General features: G+C 41.4%; 1 protein-coding gene across 6 annotated transcripts in view; it reads right to left on the bottom strand.

Moving 5' to 3' along the window:
* Positions 1-1,651: 1,651 nt before the first annotated feature.
* Positions 1,652-17,853, bottom strand: part of PAM (peptidylglycine alpha-amidating monooxygenase) — a 164,496-nt gene continuing 148,294 nt past the window's right edge. For 2 of the 6 annotated variants that reach the window (XM_036279562.1, XM_036279566.1), the window contains 5 exons: positions 13,274-13,373; positions 11,206-11,259; positions 6,014-6,214; positions 3,089-3,145; positions 1,652-2,447 (listed from right to left, as the gene is read on the bottom strand). In XM_036279562.1, coding sequence (XP_036135455.1) covers positions 2,266-2,447; positions 3,089-3,145; positions 6,014-6,214; positions 11,206-11,259; positions 13,274-13,373 — 594 coding nt within the window. In that variant the 3' untranslated portion in view covers positions 1,652-2,265. The remainder of the gene's footprint in view (positions 2,448-3,088; positions 3,146-6,013; positions 6,215-11,205; positions 11,260-13,273; positions 13,374-17,853) is intronic. The other 4 variants (XM_036279563.1, XM_036279567.1, XM_036279564.1 and 1 more) reach the window with 2 other exon arrangements.

The raw sequence follows: 17,853 nt of genomic DNA, 5'->3' as shown, positions 1-17,853 counted from the left end.
AAGGCAAAGACTTGGCCCTGGCCAGTTTGGCTCAGCATTGAGAGCATTGGCCCTTGGACCAAAGAGTGATGGGTTCGATTCCGGTCAAGGGCACATACTGGGTTGTGGTTCATCCCTGGCCCTGGTTGGGGTTGTGCGGGAGGCAACCAATTGGCGTGTCTCTCTCACAGCGATGTTTCCCCCCCCCCCCCTTTCCTCCTACTCTATCTGAAAATAAATAAATGTGGGGAAGGGGGAGGTAAAGACTTGAGCAGTTATCTGGGAAAATAAAGGTTATTTGACCACATTTGTACCATGAGTTTGGGGAGCATGTTATATTGGTTACATGTTGGTTAGAAAATGAAGGGAGCATTTTATGCTCTTGAGTAGATACTGCCAATGTCTCTTGGGGTGAGAGTCAGTATGCGACTCTTAGTCATTCACAGAGGAATGCCAGCCAATGACATCAAAGTGGCAGGATTAGAAATCCATCAGTATCCACATAATTACCACCAATGTGGTGAAAGGGGCATGAAAGAGTGGTCAGAGGACAGATGCACTCTTTGCACTCTTCTTTTGAGAAGGAAGATCACAGGGAAAAAAAAAAGGAAAAGGTGAAGTTTCTACTTGGGGAGGGCGCCCAAGTTAAATTTTAGTAAGAAGGTGAAAACATATGGGACGTGACAATTCTTTTAATCAGATCCTCTTTGGTATCAATTATAAAGGAAAATAAGTCTATGTTAAATTAGATTTTCTATATAATACAGCTGAAGACATTTTTTTTTTTATAAAGAAGCCTGCATTGTTTTCATGATTAGTCTAGTCCAGCAGTTTTCAACTGGTATGTTGTGGGTGTGCCCCAAGAATTTTTAAAACATGCAATACCTGATTATTTAGTCAGGGGCACTGACCCCTTTTTCCTTCGATTGTCAATAAAAAAACGACAACAGCCCACACAACAATAGCTGTCTGGTGTGAATGAATCAAAATTATACTTATTTTTTTGTCAGATCGGCAAAAAATATATTGTATTTTTTGGTGTGCCACAGTAATTGGTTTGTGTGCCATGAGATGAAAAAGGTTGAAAATCACTGGTTTAGTCAATTAAATCACTACTATCCCAACTACTATGATGCCTGAATTAAAAAGTACTAGACTCTGATTCTAAAAAGAAAAATTACCAGCTTCTTACTAACTTGCATTGGAATATAAAAAACATGTTTTTATAATTAATCTGCAGTCATGGTAAGAGATGAATATTACTATGAATACATGGGAATTTTAGTAAAATTTTTCATTAAAAAGAAAACTATTAGTAACCTACAATGATGGATTCATTTGCATATGTAATTTGAGGCAGTTTTCCTGTTAGCTCTGATCACCTTTTATTCAAGTATTTACCTTCTGATTGATAAACAGGCAAAAATTCTGAATTTTAAAAGAGAGCCTGGTTTTACACATGTATGTATACTTTTAGGCTACTTTTAAATTTATATTGGCTACATAACAAAATATCTTTTTAATTTTACTTAATACAATACATTTCTGTTGGCTGAAGATGTTGAGTTGGTTTCACTATATCTGTGGTGTGTGTAATTTATACAAAAGTTGTATATAAAACTCTGAAATATGCAAAAATTGCAAAGTACACTCTGACAACTAATGCTCTGAAAACACTTTATTACACAAATTACATTCAGATTCTGAAAATAGTGTTCTAACAGTATAACCATCTAAAAATAAGACATCCCAAAAACACACCAACTGAAGAAGAAAATTTAAAAAAAGAATTTAAATAGAGACTTTTTTTCTTTCCCTTGTTGCAATATAATGCTAGTGATTTTAAAAAAATAGAAGGAGATTTAGCAGCTTTGTCATCAGGCTGAGAATGCTGAACAGGAAAGGCACCAAAGAAAGACATCGGCAATGGAAGCGCTACTGGGAAAAGATGTGTTCAAGCAGAGAATGGGGTTATTTACATCCAAATGAACAGTCTCAGAAATGTAAATGAGCAAACCTTCCATCATAAGTTAGTAGTGTGATGGAAGAAGAGGACTGTTTCTCTATTCTATGTTCATATATAAAGACAATGGCACTGTTATGAACTTTTAAGAAACTCCTCAACTAGAAATAGAAGCCAACTAATCAAAAATGAAGTGAATAAAATGTGTACAGTCCCACACAGACTAGTACAGTTTACAATTAAACACACAAAACTCTAACGTGCTAAAGGGAAAGGAATCCGGCATTCCTGGTAGATCTCATCCCCTGATCAAAGCGGGGTTTTCAGGAGGAGGAAGGTGCGGCTGCGGGCAGAGGCGCCGAGTACTCCTCTTCTGATTCACTCCCGTCATCTTCCTCTTTCTCTTGGTCACTTCCCTCTGTGCTCAGGCGGTCAAACCCTTTCCGACTGTAGCCTTTCCGGTTCGCAAAGAAATTACCAAGGTTTAAGCCTCCACTTCCCTTCCCTGAGGAAAGCAAATAACATGGAATTGAGAGGAAATTCACACAAATGATCCCATTCTTGTAAACAAACAGTAAAGCTGGCATTCGGGAAGGGGAAGGGTCGCTATCAGCAGGAGAAACAAAAACAGGTGGACAGGCACATACTTATCCTAGGAAGTCAGAAAGATGCTACTCCACCCATTTATTGTGACCCAGAGGGACAAACAAGGCCCCCCAGGACTATGTGTTTCTGCGGGACTATTTCAGGTTCACTTCTCACCTGCTCTTTCTAGACTCTGGGGAACTGGCAGCCCACAAGCAGCTCTTCATTTCAGTGACTTTAGAAAAGGTCATCTTCACGATGACAAGCACTGACATGCCCACAGGAGTGACAGAAAATTCACTGAAGACAAATGAAGTCAGATAAAAGGCAGGGGGAGAGAACGAGATAGTATGGAATGGCAAGGTGAAAAGTGAAACGGAGATTTACCGCCAGTGCCACACACTAGTTCGCATTCCGCAGTGCATGCCGGGGGGGATGCTAAGCTGCACACGGGGGTTTGATTTCCAGAGAGAAAATACAAATTATCTCCTTGCTCTTTAAAGCTATGAGCTTGTTGACTTTGAACCAAATGTGAAGGATTCTAAAAGGTCACAGGCATACCTCTAAGTTTCCCCAGCATTCTTCCTGAACTGGACTCGAGCTTGTGTTCAGAATCTGCTAGAAAGAGATTTCAAAATGAGCCCCAATCACCCTTCTCAATCCATGGGCTCAACTTTCAATACAAATTCAGAAATTTATAAATGACTACTAACAATGTCTGGCTCAGGCTTGTATGCATTTCCAAGAAAACACAAAGGTAATATATTACTGTGATGCACACAAAGGCCACTGTTGGGCTCGATCCTGCGTGTGTCTCTTACAGGCTGTGCAGCAATCTCGATAGATTACTTCTCTGAGCTTCAGTTTCTCCTCTGAGAAAAGAGGAACCAATGGCACTATCATCTGTGGAGTTTAGAGGAATATTGCATGCAATGTACTTAGAGCGGTGCCTGGTAAGCATACAATAAGTGCTCAATCAATACTACTTATTTTTATTAGGGCAATATTAAATGACCAGTGATTTGTAAAAATTTGCAAGTTTTCATTATTACAATTTATTTAAGGCTTCAGTCTCTCTATGAAGAACAGTACAAGCCCTGCTTGAGAAAGTGTGGGATCCATGTACACCATTTCCCCTTTATATGACTTAAGAGGAGGCAAAGGACCTGAAACCCTGAGTTTTTTCAGTCATACGAGGTGACCCACATGTTCCCCAGGGGCTGCCCATGTCTGTGAAAGATCAACCTGCTTTCCTCATGGAGGCAGAAGTGCAGCTGGACTCCGTCTTCCTGTGCGGTGTATCCCTGTGCTCTGCCCTGGCTTCCACCCCCCAAAGCCCGTTGGGAAACGAGGCTCGGCTCCCCCTGAAGTCCCGAACCAGGACTGGAGGCGGCATCACGGAGAAAGCTAGCAGGCAGGCAGAGGAGGAGCGGAAGCATAGTGGGCGGGGAGGGACACCGGAAGAAGAATCTAGTAAGACTGTTAGAGAGCCGGCACACTGGACTGTGAGTTCTACAAGGGCCAGGGACAGTCCTCGGATGGATCTTCACCCCAAGACTCCAGTGTCTGATGTGGAGCTAACACGCAACATGGGCGTGCTGAATACATGGGCGGCCCTCTAGGAGGGTTACTAAAAACCCTTTAGATTAGATAAGATTTAACAAGAACAAATGTTGAATACATGTGAGGTTGATTTCCTTTTAGAATTAAAGGTGTCAGATTGAACACATAAAATTGCAATTTTTTTAAAGAAAACATAATTACATAGCAGTAACTTTATATGGTTTGACCTGGGTCGCTGCCTTCCCAACACACCTGTGCGGCCTCAGCATTCTGTAACAGTGCCATGTCACCTGAGCTTAACCGCAGACAGGAGAGGCCAGGCTTTCTGGCCTCTCAGCTGCTCCTTCGTCCAGTGTGGGTTGCTTACCAACATCCTGCTACCTGCCCCCAGGCCCCAGGTGCTCCTGACACTCCTGGTCTTTATCGCTGCGCTCACCATGCTTGATAAGCAGTGTTATGTATTTTTTTTTTTCGTTTTTAAATGTGCCATCTAGTCTGTGAGCTCCGCTTATTTCTCTAGTCATTCTTCCCACAATTATTTATCAAACTCCTAGTACCAGGAACGGTTACTTGGCCTGGGGATATATCAGTCAACAAGTAAACTTACAAGATTCTTGTTCTTTTGAAGCTACCATCTACCTCCATGAAGACAATGACCAAGTTTATTTATCTCTGCCCCTGCTTACCAAGTTCCCTACCCATAACGGGCTCAGGGGAAGTCTTGTTGAGGAAGAGGTAATTGTATTTGTGCAGAGCTTTACTGATTGCAGATGAAAAGTAAAAGAAAGTCCTAGAAAAATTCCCTTTCACAACCTATTGCATTGAGTCCTCTGATTGTAGGTTCTGTGACCTTTTCTGTGTTTGGGCTCTGCCATGGGCACTGAATTCCTGCCATGGCTGCCTTGGCCTGAAGTAGAGTCAGATGCTGTCTCTGGATCAAATGCTGCCTCCCACCCTGGTCCATGGATTCCTTCCCAGATGGAGCCGTAGATTCTTGCCTGAGGACCTGGGGACCCAGCCAAGGGACTACTCCTGAGAGGTGAGAGTCACAGGTCGAATTGTTTACTTGTTCGGATGTCCTAAAAGGAACTTGGCACCTGAGTTCTGTACTGTGACAATGATTTGATAAGATGCTGACTCCAGTTTTGGACCCTGCCTTGTGTGGTCAGGAAAGGCTGGCTAATGGCCTACTTTATGACTATTTAAAAACTACCAAACGGTTTTTCATAGAAATAGCTGGTTTCCTAGGAAAGCCAAAGTTAAAGTTAAGTTTTTTTTGACTTCTTAATACTTTCATTACCAATGATTATACCTTAATAATAAGCACTTACTAGGTATCAGGTACTGAGATAAAAGCTTTATGTACATTATATCATTTAATCCTCATACAACCTGAGTGAGTCTTTTATCCCATTTTATAAATGAGGAAACTGTGGCTTAGAGAGATTAAGTAACTTGCCCAAGGTCAAGGAGCTAAGAGCCAGAAAGCCAGGACCAGCGGGTGGGGAGAAATCTAACTCCCAAATAACGGACTCCGCTGTTTCGAGGACTGGGCCTGTGTCTAACAGCAGGCTCCCCTCCTTCCTGACCCTTCAGCTAATTTACCCAGACTGTACTTATCTGTACAGTATGGAGACATTAACTGGGCTCAAGCCAGTTGCTAAAAGGCAATAATTAAGGGTTATATTTTAATCTAACTATCCAAATACCCAAATTTCTGAGGCTCCAGATATATTTCCTACTGTGACACTAACTATAGACAATATCTGGAACATAGACAGTAATGTCGTAAAGGGCAGAGCACATACACACACACACAGACACACACACACCACTGAAAAAAAACAACAGAACTGTGAGAATAATAGGGCCAAACACTCTTTCAAAAGTAGGTGCCAAGTTCAAGGGGCTCATTTTACTTGCCTCCAAAGGCCCTTGACTTTTTCCACCGAATAAATATGGCAATGGCCATCAGGACAACCACCGGAATAACCAGAAGGGTTGTAAGGAGAACAACAGGCACCCCGGAGTCTGGCTCTTTGATCAGTTTCTGTTTCTCTTGCATCTTCTGCAATTCTGAGGAGGCGGCTGTGTTCTCCATTTTGGTTTCAACTGCCTCGGATTCTTCAGGGAAAGAAGAGTTCACAATATTCAACTGACGCAAGGTTCCAAAACCCTCCCACGTACCCCGCCCAGTCCAATCACCTGCTCACAAAGAACCTGTTGCGTCCAATGCATGTGGGATTTGTGTTTCAATGTCTGAATCTATCGAGCTGGCAGCACATACTGTGATTAGTAATTTCCACCGAGTGCCTTTTCACCTTTAAATTGGTTTTCTTTGGTTCTATGTTTTATTTCCTCTTAGCTATAATTCCACAAAAAAATATACCCTTCCTTTGTATTTTTTCAACGATACAATGAACAGGTGGCACGGTGTAGGGGGCAGAAGTGGTGTGCAGGCTGGAGTCAGGTGCATCTGGTCTCCTATCCCAGGTACCTGTGCAATCAGCTGCGTATCTTTGGGCAAGTTACTTAAATGATCTGGGTCTTAGTAACCTCATCTGTAAAACTGTGACACAATATACTTCCTTTATAAAGCTGCTGAGTGTAAATGTTACCATAGAGAAGCTATTCAATAAGTGTTTGTTTCCTTGTATCTTTATGAATCTCTTTCATGTTCAATGAATTATTCATACATCGCATGCACAGTTGCCCACATTGATTCTAGGGTTACAAACTGGAAAGAAGACGTGTGTCCTTTTCAGTTTCTTTTCCACAGTTCCCAGTAAACTGTAAGTGCACACGGATGTACCTTATATCCTTTGACTGTGGGTTAAAATAACTTATAGAACTATTCTGTGATATTGGCAGGTATCAGACCTAAAGTAGTATTTGGGAAATTGATACAATAAAACTACATAAGCTGATGCAGGGATCTTAATAACTATTGACTTAAAAATGACTTGAGCCTTGAGACACTCTTGCCCTCAGGAAGCACAGATGTGTTCGCATAAAAACCCTACTGTGCGAAGGCTAGAAGATACAACCATGTATGCCAAAATGCTCATAGTTTCTGGAACTTCAATTTCTTGGCGTGCCCTTCTACCCTATGATACATGGAAATTTTAAAATGGCAGGGATAGGTTGTTGAACATTGTCAGGAAAGTCTTTGGTTAATGCTTAATGTAAATAGACACAGTTTAGTAGCTTGCTGGACACTTTTCCAAGGAATTACTTCTCAAATTACTTTAGACGCTGGTAAACACAATGTATGGTGTACACAAATGGCAGGTCCCAGCTTTCTGTCTCAACATTCTGAGCCAGCCACCCTCACCGTCCCGACGATACCTACTGAGCACTTAAGGCTGTATCAAGCATTGCTTATTGACTCATCACACCGAGCCTTACAGATGGCCTGTCATCGTCCTCATTTCCTTCCCTGTGCTATGGTTAAGGGAGACCATTATTTCTCTTCTTTTGTCAAATGGAGTGGCTCTTGAAACTTCAGCAGAGAGAAGAAATGGGATTGGTTCATAAATCCAGAGGGTTCGAATTTAACCTAAGTCTCAGAGTCCATGAGGAATATAAATGTGACTCTTACTCTTCCTAACCACTGTTTTATCTTTATATCACCATAAAAAAGGTAAACTAGCTGTTCAATATTCAAGCTCATGCTATATTTAAGCAGGAAAATAACAAAAACCAGACAACAGGATTTTAAAAACAGGCCAAAGATGCAGATTGGCAATTAGAAACTTGTTGCCTTGGAAGAAATGTTTATTTCTATTTGAAGGTGACTACAACCAGAGAAATTACATCACATTTTCTACCTGGCATTATGTTTACATATACCTAAGCTGAGGCTGTACCAGCTCATATCTAGTTTATATTTTTTTATAAGTCAGAGCTAGGATTGGGCTCCTTTATGGGTAAAGAAGGTAACAGCCTAAAATAATTAGTTCAGCATTCATAGAAAGTGTGCTGAGAATGAGGTAATAATTTTGCTAAGATACACTCACTGCACTTTTTATTTATTTATTCTTTATTGATTTTTTAGAGGGAGAGAGAGATAGAAACATTGATGAGCCCAGGCCAGTTTGGCTCAGCAGTGAGAGTGTCGGCCCATGGACCAATGGGTCACGGGTTCGATTCAGGTCAAGGGCACGTACCTCGGCTGCGATTCGTCCCCAGCCCTGGTTGGGATCATGCAGGAGGCAGCCACTCGATGTGTCACTTTCACATCAATGTTTCTCTCTCTCTCCCTCCCACTCTATCTGAACAGAAATGGAGAATTGTCCTCGGGTAAGGGGAAAAAAAAAGAAACGAAACATCGATGAGCGAAAACATTGATTGGCTGCCTCCTGCATGCCCCCCACTGGGCATGGGAATTGGGCCTACAACCTGGGCACGTGCCCTGACCGGGAACTGAACCAGCAACCTCTTGGTGTATGGGTCAACGCTCAACCACTGAGCCACACCAGCCAGGCTTACTGCACTTTTTAAATTCTTGATTTCTATAACCCTTCTGGTGCTTTGAGTATCATCATCTCTTACTGCGAGGTGGAGAAGGGGTAAAGGCTATTCATTTGGTGAGATACAGGCATATCTGTTTTATCCCTGGTAACTTTATTTAAAAATTTAAATTCCTTTCCTAAATTTCTTATCATCACAAATTCTTTTATTCCCACAAATCCCTGAGAACACACTGAAACTCTGCTATGTGACCATTCACAGTTGGGATGAATATCATCAAAGGTTACTCGAATTTGGAAATTTACAATTAACATGTATGTACAGGGCTATCATGTCTGAGATGGTGTTTCTCCCTCTCTCTCGTAAAGGTACTTTAAATCAAGCTTCTGGATTTTGATAAATGACAAACTCTGGAGATCCAGCATAATTTATATATCTTTTGAAATGAGAAAGTAGTCTTTTTAAAGAAAGGTTTAATGAGAGTCATATGGGTTCCAAAAAGAAATAGAACAACTTCATTTGAGTTTGGGTAGTCCTAACTATTAAAATGGGACCGTCATGACAAGACACTTCAATAAAATTTACTATTTGAACTGCTGCATTCTGTCACTGGATGGGAAGTTTTCCAATCAAATGACTCAGTGGTGTACACCAAAGGGAGACAAAATAACTACTGGGACGAACATCATTCATCCCTCACTGGCCAGCCAAGACGAGGTTAGTGTGGCTGGGCTGTTCTCAGCAGGTCATCCAGTACAACCTAGAATTTTTTGGTGGGATCTATTTAAACAGATATGGTTTGAGGCCACTTTGAAATCACAGAGGATTCAGAGTCCTCCACAGCCCTCTCCAACCTAGTTTTGGAAGAATTTATGATGAATGAATCGGTAGTATTCATCTCTCCTCAGTGGTATAGTAATAGTGGTTAAAGGCACAGGCTTTGGTGCCAAACAGAGTTTGGTTAAAACCTAGCTTTTTCACTTATTACCACAGTAGTAATTCTTGTCTTTACTTCCTTATATGTAAAATGGGGATAATGGCAGTTATCATGTGGTTGGTGTAAGGATTAAACTTGATAATTCTGTATAGGCCATTGTTTGTGTTCCATAAATGATAGCTATTATTAATATCTTTTCCAACATTATCTTTATTCTAGGGCAAACAGAACTTATCAATAATTCTGCATATAAAAATAAAAAATGGGGGGCCAGGAACTTTGTCATTACATGAATGTGGTAGGAATGCCACTCTGAAGTGTCCCCTGGGTAGAATCACTACAAATGTCAAAAAATTGCTACTCATTTATTGTATAATATTATCTTACCCCTTTCAACCTTGAGCTGGCTATATTTTCTCAACTGCCTATATAAAATCCCTAAACTCCTTCTGGGTTCTTGCTTCTTTCCATCTCTTTTCCACCTGCTTTCATGAGAGAGGAAAACAAGTAAGCCTAGGGTTACATCTGAATATCTAGGTGAGTCATTTGTAAAGCAACTAATAATGAAATCACTTTGCTACTTAAACATCAGGAACATCTTTAGTGAGTTCTTAACTATGCACGATAATGCTAAAACCCTGTAGATAGTAGAAAATGTACAAATATTAATGGATTCTAGGCAAGAGAGAAAATAATCTGACCGGGTTCCATATGAACCAAGTGGTTGCTTACAGGCAGCTTAATCCTATCTGCCCACTTGCCCATTCTCAAGAATATATACCAATGATATACTTATTTGTATATATATGCACACATGCAAGCACACAAACACACACACACACACACCCTCATTACAGGCGGTAAGTCTCTTAAAGTCAGTCACCGTTTTATTTCCCTTAAACCTGTTATAGTGCCTTACGCACAGATGGCCCTCAGTAAATGTTGGGGGGTCGAATGGTACTAAGATAGGAGCTTGGGGAGCAGCTAATCTTTTCAGGCCCTTATAGTATTAACTCACCAAAGGTATTTTTCACTCCTTTAGATTATAGCCCATTAGGAAAAGGCCTGTTCAGTACACTGAACAGTATTTCTCTGCTTGCCTGAGGTTAACATACTTATAAAAGTTATTAATTTTTTTTCCTTCTGGAATGTTTCTGGCCCATTTTGAAAATAGGTTTCTTAATCACTTTTAATCACCTGAAACCAGTGAATTTGAGCTCATTATCACTACTCTATTTAACAGAAAAAGCAGTGGCAAAATGTAGGTTTAAATGTTCAGTACATACAGTTTGTCTCCTGCCCCAGTTGGGGCTGTGTGGGTGGCGACCACGCGATGTGTCTCTCTCATATTGATGTTTCTCTCTCTCTCTTCCTCCCTCTCTCCCTCCCGCTCTTTCTGAAGATACATGCAAAAACGTCCTCGGGTGGGGATAAAAAAAAAAGTTCAGTACATAGCCCTGGCCAGTTGGGCTCAGCAGTTGGAGCACTGGCCTGCGGACCAGAGAGTCCTGGGTTTGGTTCCCGCTAGGGGCACGTACCAAATAAATAAATACATACATACAGGTTCAATACATAGCAGAAGTTATTGATCATTGACCAGATTATATTTTTAGCTTGATACCTTTTTTAAATGCAATCAAGAGCCATAAAATAATTCAACACAAATCGCCTTGGGTTTCAGAGTCATAGGAGGAATCTGACCAACCTTTGATGTCCTGGACCTCAATGCCAGCCTTTTTAACTGACCGGTGTTCCATTTCTGTAACAGCACAGCAAAGACAGAGTATCAGAATCCCCCCAAAACTTAATTCTGATATTAATTTTACTCAGTAGAAAATATTTCCTAAATTCATCAAATTCATTCTCATATTAGAAAAGAGTTTAATACAATTCGCTAATTAGGTGCCAGGTCCCTGAATCCTGGATACAATCTAGGGAAAGCTGAAATAATATATCTAAGGTCTTCATATTTAAAACAAGATTTTACTTATGGAGTTCATAATATTGATTTATTTCTGAAATATCAACTAGTTCTGTTTTTATGTGGACATCTTAGATAACTGGTTCTGCCTTGTTTACCAGTCTTCTAGCTGATGTCTATAGATGCGACTATTTAAATACGAGCACGCAAATACACAATACACTTGTTTAGCCTCCGATGAGAGTCTCACTGTTCCAAAGGCACTCGCTTCCTGATTTATTATTTGGTTACATTCTGGATGGTGCAGAGAGCTTTTCTGTTTGAAGCTGAGAGCTATATTGCAGTGCTTCTCAATCAGGGGATGTATCAAAACCACTAGGGAAGCCTTTCTGAAATGCACACATTATCATTCCTCTTCTTTCTATTGATCTCAAGTGGGGTCCGATCATGTGTATTTTGAAAATCCTCCCCTGGTGACTCGGATAGGCATCTCTGTTGAGTACCAACCACAAGGGTGGTATAAAAAGCCTAAGACTGGAATCTTAATGAGTTCAAGTAGAATATTTCTATCTGCAAAACGAAGAATTGGCTAGGTTTCTGAAAGTCTTTTCCACCTTGAAAGGTATTTCTTCTCCTTCTTTTTTTTTTTTTTAATTCTGAAAAACCTGGATTCAGTCATGCAACTGGGAATTATCCATCTCTCTGCTTTCCTGTCTGCCCACACCTTCTGGTTCCTCTTTGAGGCGGCAGGTGGTGGGAGCCACACTTGCAAGGGGCTTGTGGAGCCACTGCTGGAGAACAGTCCGTGGGCACCTCTGTGCACTCAGCCCTAACTGGGGCTTTATTACAGACCCAGCAAAAACTGCTCAAAGCATGATTCTGAAGACAGCAGTTACCAAATTTACTTGGGATCCAAGACCTTTGTGGTACCTAATTTCTTTGTTATAACTTGTTTTCTTCCCTTGTTATAATTTGCGTTTTTCCTTGTTTCAGTTAGCATTTCCTATCTTCATCAAGCCCACCTGCCCTTATTATTTCTCCATCTAAAGTGGCCTGTTACAGCTTCTGATACCGAAAATTTAGCATTTTCAATTCTTTTCCTTAATCCCATCTCCTCCTATTGTTTGGACTTTGCCATATTTTAAAAGCATTTTGGATACTGAGGTCAGTGCACTTTAATTTATAAAGCTCTTTTTTTTTTTTAATCTGATATCAGAGGCTAGGTAAGTATACTTTTCAAGAAGTAGAAATAACATCCAAATTGCTTAGAAAATCCCAATACTGCCTGGCTTGATCCTGATAGAGACAGTCTCTTCTGTCCCCATACATACTTTTGATTTACATGAAAATAGAGTAGTTCTGAATTGTGAGTAAGCTGCAGCCTGAAGGACAAATGCAGAGTGCCCCTGTCTGGACTATGACGTGTCTGGCACGGACGCTGGCGTTCCCAGACGTTCCCGCGAGAGCTGGTCCCTGGGCAAGTGGTGCCTGTGTGGAAGCCAGGCAGCCCGCTGGCCTGACCACAGCCCTCTCCCTGCCCCTGGGACCGAGCTGGAGCTAGACCGGCTTGCAGGACAACAGACATGACTTCAGGCATCAAGAATTTCCTGTGGAATATCTGTGGAAACCAGGCGGTAACTGCCAGCAAAAAGAGAAAAAAGTTTCTCTCCACTTAAAGAAATTAATTTAATTCCTGAAATGAATACCAAACAGATCTTTTAACAAGTACCACTTATACCTTGATTTCCCACTCCTACTGACAAAAAGAGAAAGAAAGGCACCCTTTCGCACATGTTTTAAAGCAATAAAACCGAGGGGAGAAATGTGCACTGTTATGGTGTAAAAGCCCTACTTTCAGTCGAGGTGAACTTCCACACGGTGTTGGTCTGAGCGTCTCCCACGTACACGGTCCCGTCCGCAGACGCAGCGATGTCGTGGGGCATGTCGAAGTGCTGCTCAAACAAGAAGCACACAGCAGGGAGGTGAGCCTACACCTGAATTCTCCACAGTCAAAAAACGAAGCAAAGCACCCAACAAAAATATAAGCATATTACTCAAACCAAAAAAACCCCACCGCAACAAACACAAACAAAACCAATAATTCCCATCAAAGCAACTCTAGGCCAAAGAGAGTCACTCATTCATTCTCTGGGCACTGACTCTGCCAGGCGCAATGCTGTACATTAGGAAATGCTAAGAGACCCTTAGCACTGACTTTCAGGTCTTTAAAAACGTGAACATTTACAAGCAGAATATTTTATTCACAGTGTTGATTATTTGGTGTTGCAATATCTACCTATTTGTTTATTTTACCTTCATGTTTCTTCTACCTTGTAATCGTTATCAACTTTGCCTGTTTTAATCCATACAAGTAAAAAAAGACCGGGTATTAATTTTGGTTATTATCCCCATCAACTATCATATGCTACCTTAAAAACTATACATTGATAATAGAAGTCATTGAAAAGATTTTGGGCATTCAGATTCTTTCTTTTATTTATTTTTTAAATATGCTTGTATTGATTTCTTTAGAGACAGAGGGAGAGAACGAGAAACATCGATTGACTGCCTCCTGCACGCCCTCTACTGGGGATTGAACCCACAACCCAGGCATGTGCCCTGATCCGGAATCAAACCTGCAAACTTTTGGTGCATGGGACACCACCCAACCAACTGAGCCTCCCCGGCCAGGGTGAGGTTATTTCTGAAATGCATACCAGGAGATAGGCACCAGTGTGGGGTTGTATACTCTGAAGCACAGTGTTTACAATTATTTTCAGTCAACGGAGGAACCTCATTGAGTGTTACCTCCAAGTACTTCCTCAGCATTGGTATGTAGTTAGATACTTGGTGTTTCACTATGTTTTCATGACATATTTCCATGTCAATCATCGCATTTCTGTCCAAGGACACAGGAGACAGGGGAACACTTTGTAAGCCATTCTCGCGGCGGGACTCAGGGCCACCACCCGCGTTCCTGGAAGAACAGCCTTACAATGCTGTGCTGCTGCTGTTCCCATCTGTCCACCGGAGCCTGAGAAGGAGCCACGTGTCCGCCAGTTGGCAGGACATGGATGATGTTTTTGCCTTTGGGGCCAGCAGGCCTGCCTGAGTACACAGTTCTCAAAAATGGGACCAGTGAGTATGAACAGGGGCATTATCCCGACTGTGGGCTTATCAGCCAGCATCTGTCCACTCTGGTTTGCTGAATACAAAGGGCTCTAATGAGGCAAACTGCAGTACTTGGCTCACTTTGGAGGGGTGGAAAACATGCTCCGGAGGTACTATTGTGCTTTAAAGATCAGCAACAATCATTCACAATGAAAAGAAAAATGAGACAGCAGTGCCAAGGAGGCTCATTCCTTCATGCGATCAAATGAGCTGTGACAAATGTGCACGGGAAGGACAGAGAGCCAGGAACCAAAATGCTGCCTTGCTGAAATCTCGCAAGCCTGTCATTAAAGGTTCATCTTTATTTTGGGTTCAGCTAATGGGTGGCAACCGACTTGCAAATTATAGGCAGTTCCTCTTCTATACCAAAATATGTTCTTAAAAACATCTTTGCAAAACATATGGTTGTAAACGGCTCCATATTTTCCGATAGGAAAAATATTATAATACGTGGGGGAATAACGGTGAGGGGGGAATGTGTGAGCTGTTCATCAGTAAATCACAGTCAGTCATTGGTTCAAGGCTACAATAACAATACACCTCTATCTGAGGTTCTCAAACTGACACTGGGAGCCGAGGGTTCCGTTAGAAATACTCTGGTGCCACTGGAAAGGGTCAGGGGAGACTTAGTGGATGGGACTTACAACTGTAATTGGAAGCACTCAGGTGCTTTTTAATGAACTAATCTATTGCTCTGTGTCATATGAAAGAGAAAATTATGTTGTAAGCTTTAGGATTTCAGAGTTGAAGAGATTTAAAGATCTTCTGATATAGGCTTTGTAAACTCTTCTTCTGAGTACTCCTCCCTAGCCAAATAAAACACACAGGAGAAAGAATGACAGAATCCTCCCGGGTCACCTGGTGACAAAGCCCGGAGCAACCCGCTCTCAACATCGGTGACTTAGTCTTAAATATTCACAAGGAATTTGTGTTTTGTATATCGTAACTTGTTTGATTTAACACAAATAATGTCGAAACTTAATGTTAAGTAAAACGGTTCTCTAAGAAGTTGCTCCAAGTGTATGGTGCCGTGGAAAATATCCCTTGGTATACCGACGTGTGCCTCAGGGGATTAAAAACAGGTTAATCACATTTTAGATTCACAGAGACCTGGGTTGGAGATCCAGGTGTGCTGCTTACTGTGTAGCTTTGGATCCGTAATTTACCTTTTGTGACCCTTTCAGCTCAAATATTGTTAAATATTATCACTATTAATCTCTACAATTAAGCTTGGAGAAATAACATAAATATGGGCCTGCTGGGATGTTTTTTGCATGGAGGGGTGGGAATCATTTCCCTCTTTTTCCACATGGGCTGCCTTGCAGAAGAGAGAACACAAAAAACGGCAGCCTGGCTGGGGCTGGTGTGGCTCAGTGGTTGAAATGTCAGCCGGTGCACCAAAGGGTCAAGAGTGTAATTCCTGGTCAAGGGCTGGTATCTGGGTTGCAGGTTCGATCCCTGGCCCCCACTGGGGTATGTACGGGAGGCAACCAATCGATGAGTCTCTCACGTCAATATTTCTCTCTCTCACCCCCCTCCCTCCCTCCTTTCCACTCTCTCTAAAAATCAGTGAAAAATATCCTCAGAGGGAACGTCTGGGGAGGGGAAGAGATAAAACAAAGAACTTATATGCATATATGCATAACCGATGGACACAGACAACAGTGTAATGAAGGTGGGTGGTGGTGCTGGTGGGAGCTGGGGATGGGTGGTAGGGGATCAATTGGGGAAAAAAGGGGGGACATCTGTAATACTTTCAACAATAAAGATAAATTTTAAAAAGGAAAGAAAAAATATCCTCTGGTGAGGATTAACACACATACACAGAAGGCAGCCTGGCCCTGGCCAGTTTGGCTCAGCAGTTAGAGCATCGGTCTGTAGACTAATGAGTTGTGGGTTCGATTCTGGTCAAGGGCACGTACCTTGGTTGCAGTTTGTCCCAGGCCCTGGTCAGGTCGTGTGGGAGGCAACCAGTCCATGTGTCTCTCTCACATTGACGTTTCTCTCTCTCCCCTCCCCCCCTCCCGCTCTATCTGAGGATAAATAGAAAAAAAAAAAAGGCAGCCTGAAGGGTGTGTGTGAAAACAGACAAGAAGGACCAGAAGTCTTTCCTGTGCTTATGGGGTAGGGGAAGATTTGGGGGACAACTGTGTGCCTTTGCCCTCATAGCTTTTTGACACCATTTGATAGAACCAGCTTTACTGTATTATTGCCTCAGCTTCCCTGCAGAGACATCAGGATGGAGATCATACATTCAAACCAAAACCATTTCTAAAGACTAATAGCAGAAGAGGGAGGACTGAAATACATGAGGAGGGGAGTAGTGGGTGGGCACGAACAGAGGCGCACACTCATTATGTCAAACTTGACTTCTGACTCGAGAGAACGTATTCTTCTATAGGCATCAATACACCTTATTATTTCCTGCACCCACACTTCATCTTTGTGACGATAATCTAATTAAATGAAATTCTGAGACTCGTGAACTGATTTCAGGTTACTGAGTCAACACAGAACAAAGTTCTATGTTCTGGTGTAATATCAAGTCTTGTTTATTGAGCGGAAAAGCAAATTTCACCTTGGCGTTAGAGTCTCTTTTCAAGTTTGCTGTGATGATACACATCCTGTCACTCATTCATCACCGAATGTCTGATGAATGCTAATGTTTGTGCACAGGGCTTTCTGAAACTTAACTCAGGGCTGTCCATGTTTTTATGAGAGTAAGGCTCATTTAGCATCTAACCTCTTGTTTAGCATTTAGTTTTGATTTCTAGATACGTATTTGAATTTAAAGTTAATATACTAGTTGATACAGTACATTGTAGTTAAAGAAAAATCAAGGCAAAATAACACTAGGCGAAGACCTGAAAGTCAATCTCACTGTATTAACAGATAAGAGGAAATTAGCTTAAAGTGGCAAAACAATGAAAATCGAATAATCAAAAAGGATCTGAAATACCAGTGAAGTAAAATAAGTTATCAATGTAATTAATTGCTTTCTGAAGGGCTACTATGATTTGATATTTGACTGCTTATTTCTTTTCAGGTGAAATATTCCTGTGAAAAGTCTTATTTATTAATATGAATAGAAACCCACACAGAGAACCTGTATTGGAACCTTTAGTTTAGATTCAGTTTGCTTCAAATTCTGTAACTCTCACTAAATCTCCATTTAAGGGGGAGGGCATGTCCTGTTTTGTCCACCATTATATCCTTAGTATCTAGCACAGAGTAGGTACTTAATAAATATCTCTAGAAAGA

The sequence above is a fragment of the Molossus molossus genome, unplaced genomic scaffold (assembly GCF_014108415.1).
Source record: "Molossus molossus isolate mMolMol1 unplaced genomic scaffold, mMolMol1.p scaffold_m16_p_3, whole genome shotgun sequence".
NCBI classification, from domain to species: Eukaryota; Metazoa; Chordata; class Mammalia; order Chiroptera; family Molossidae; genus Molossus; species Molossus molossus.
Note: the sequence above shows the minus strand (reverse complement) of the source record. Positions and strands in the feature narration are given on the sequence as shown.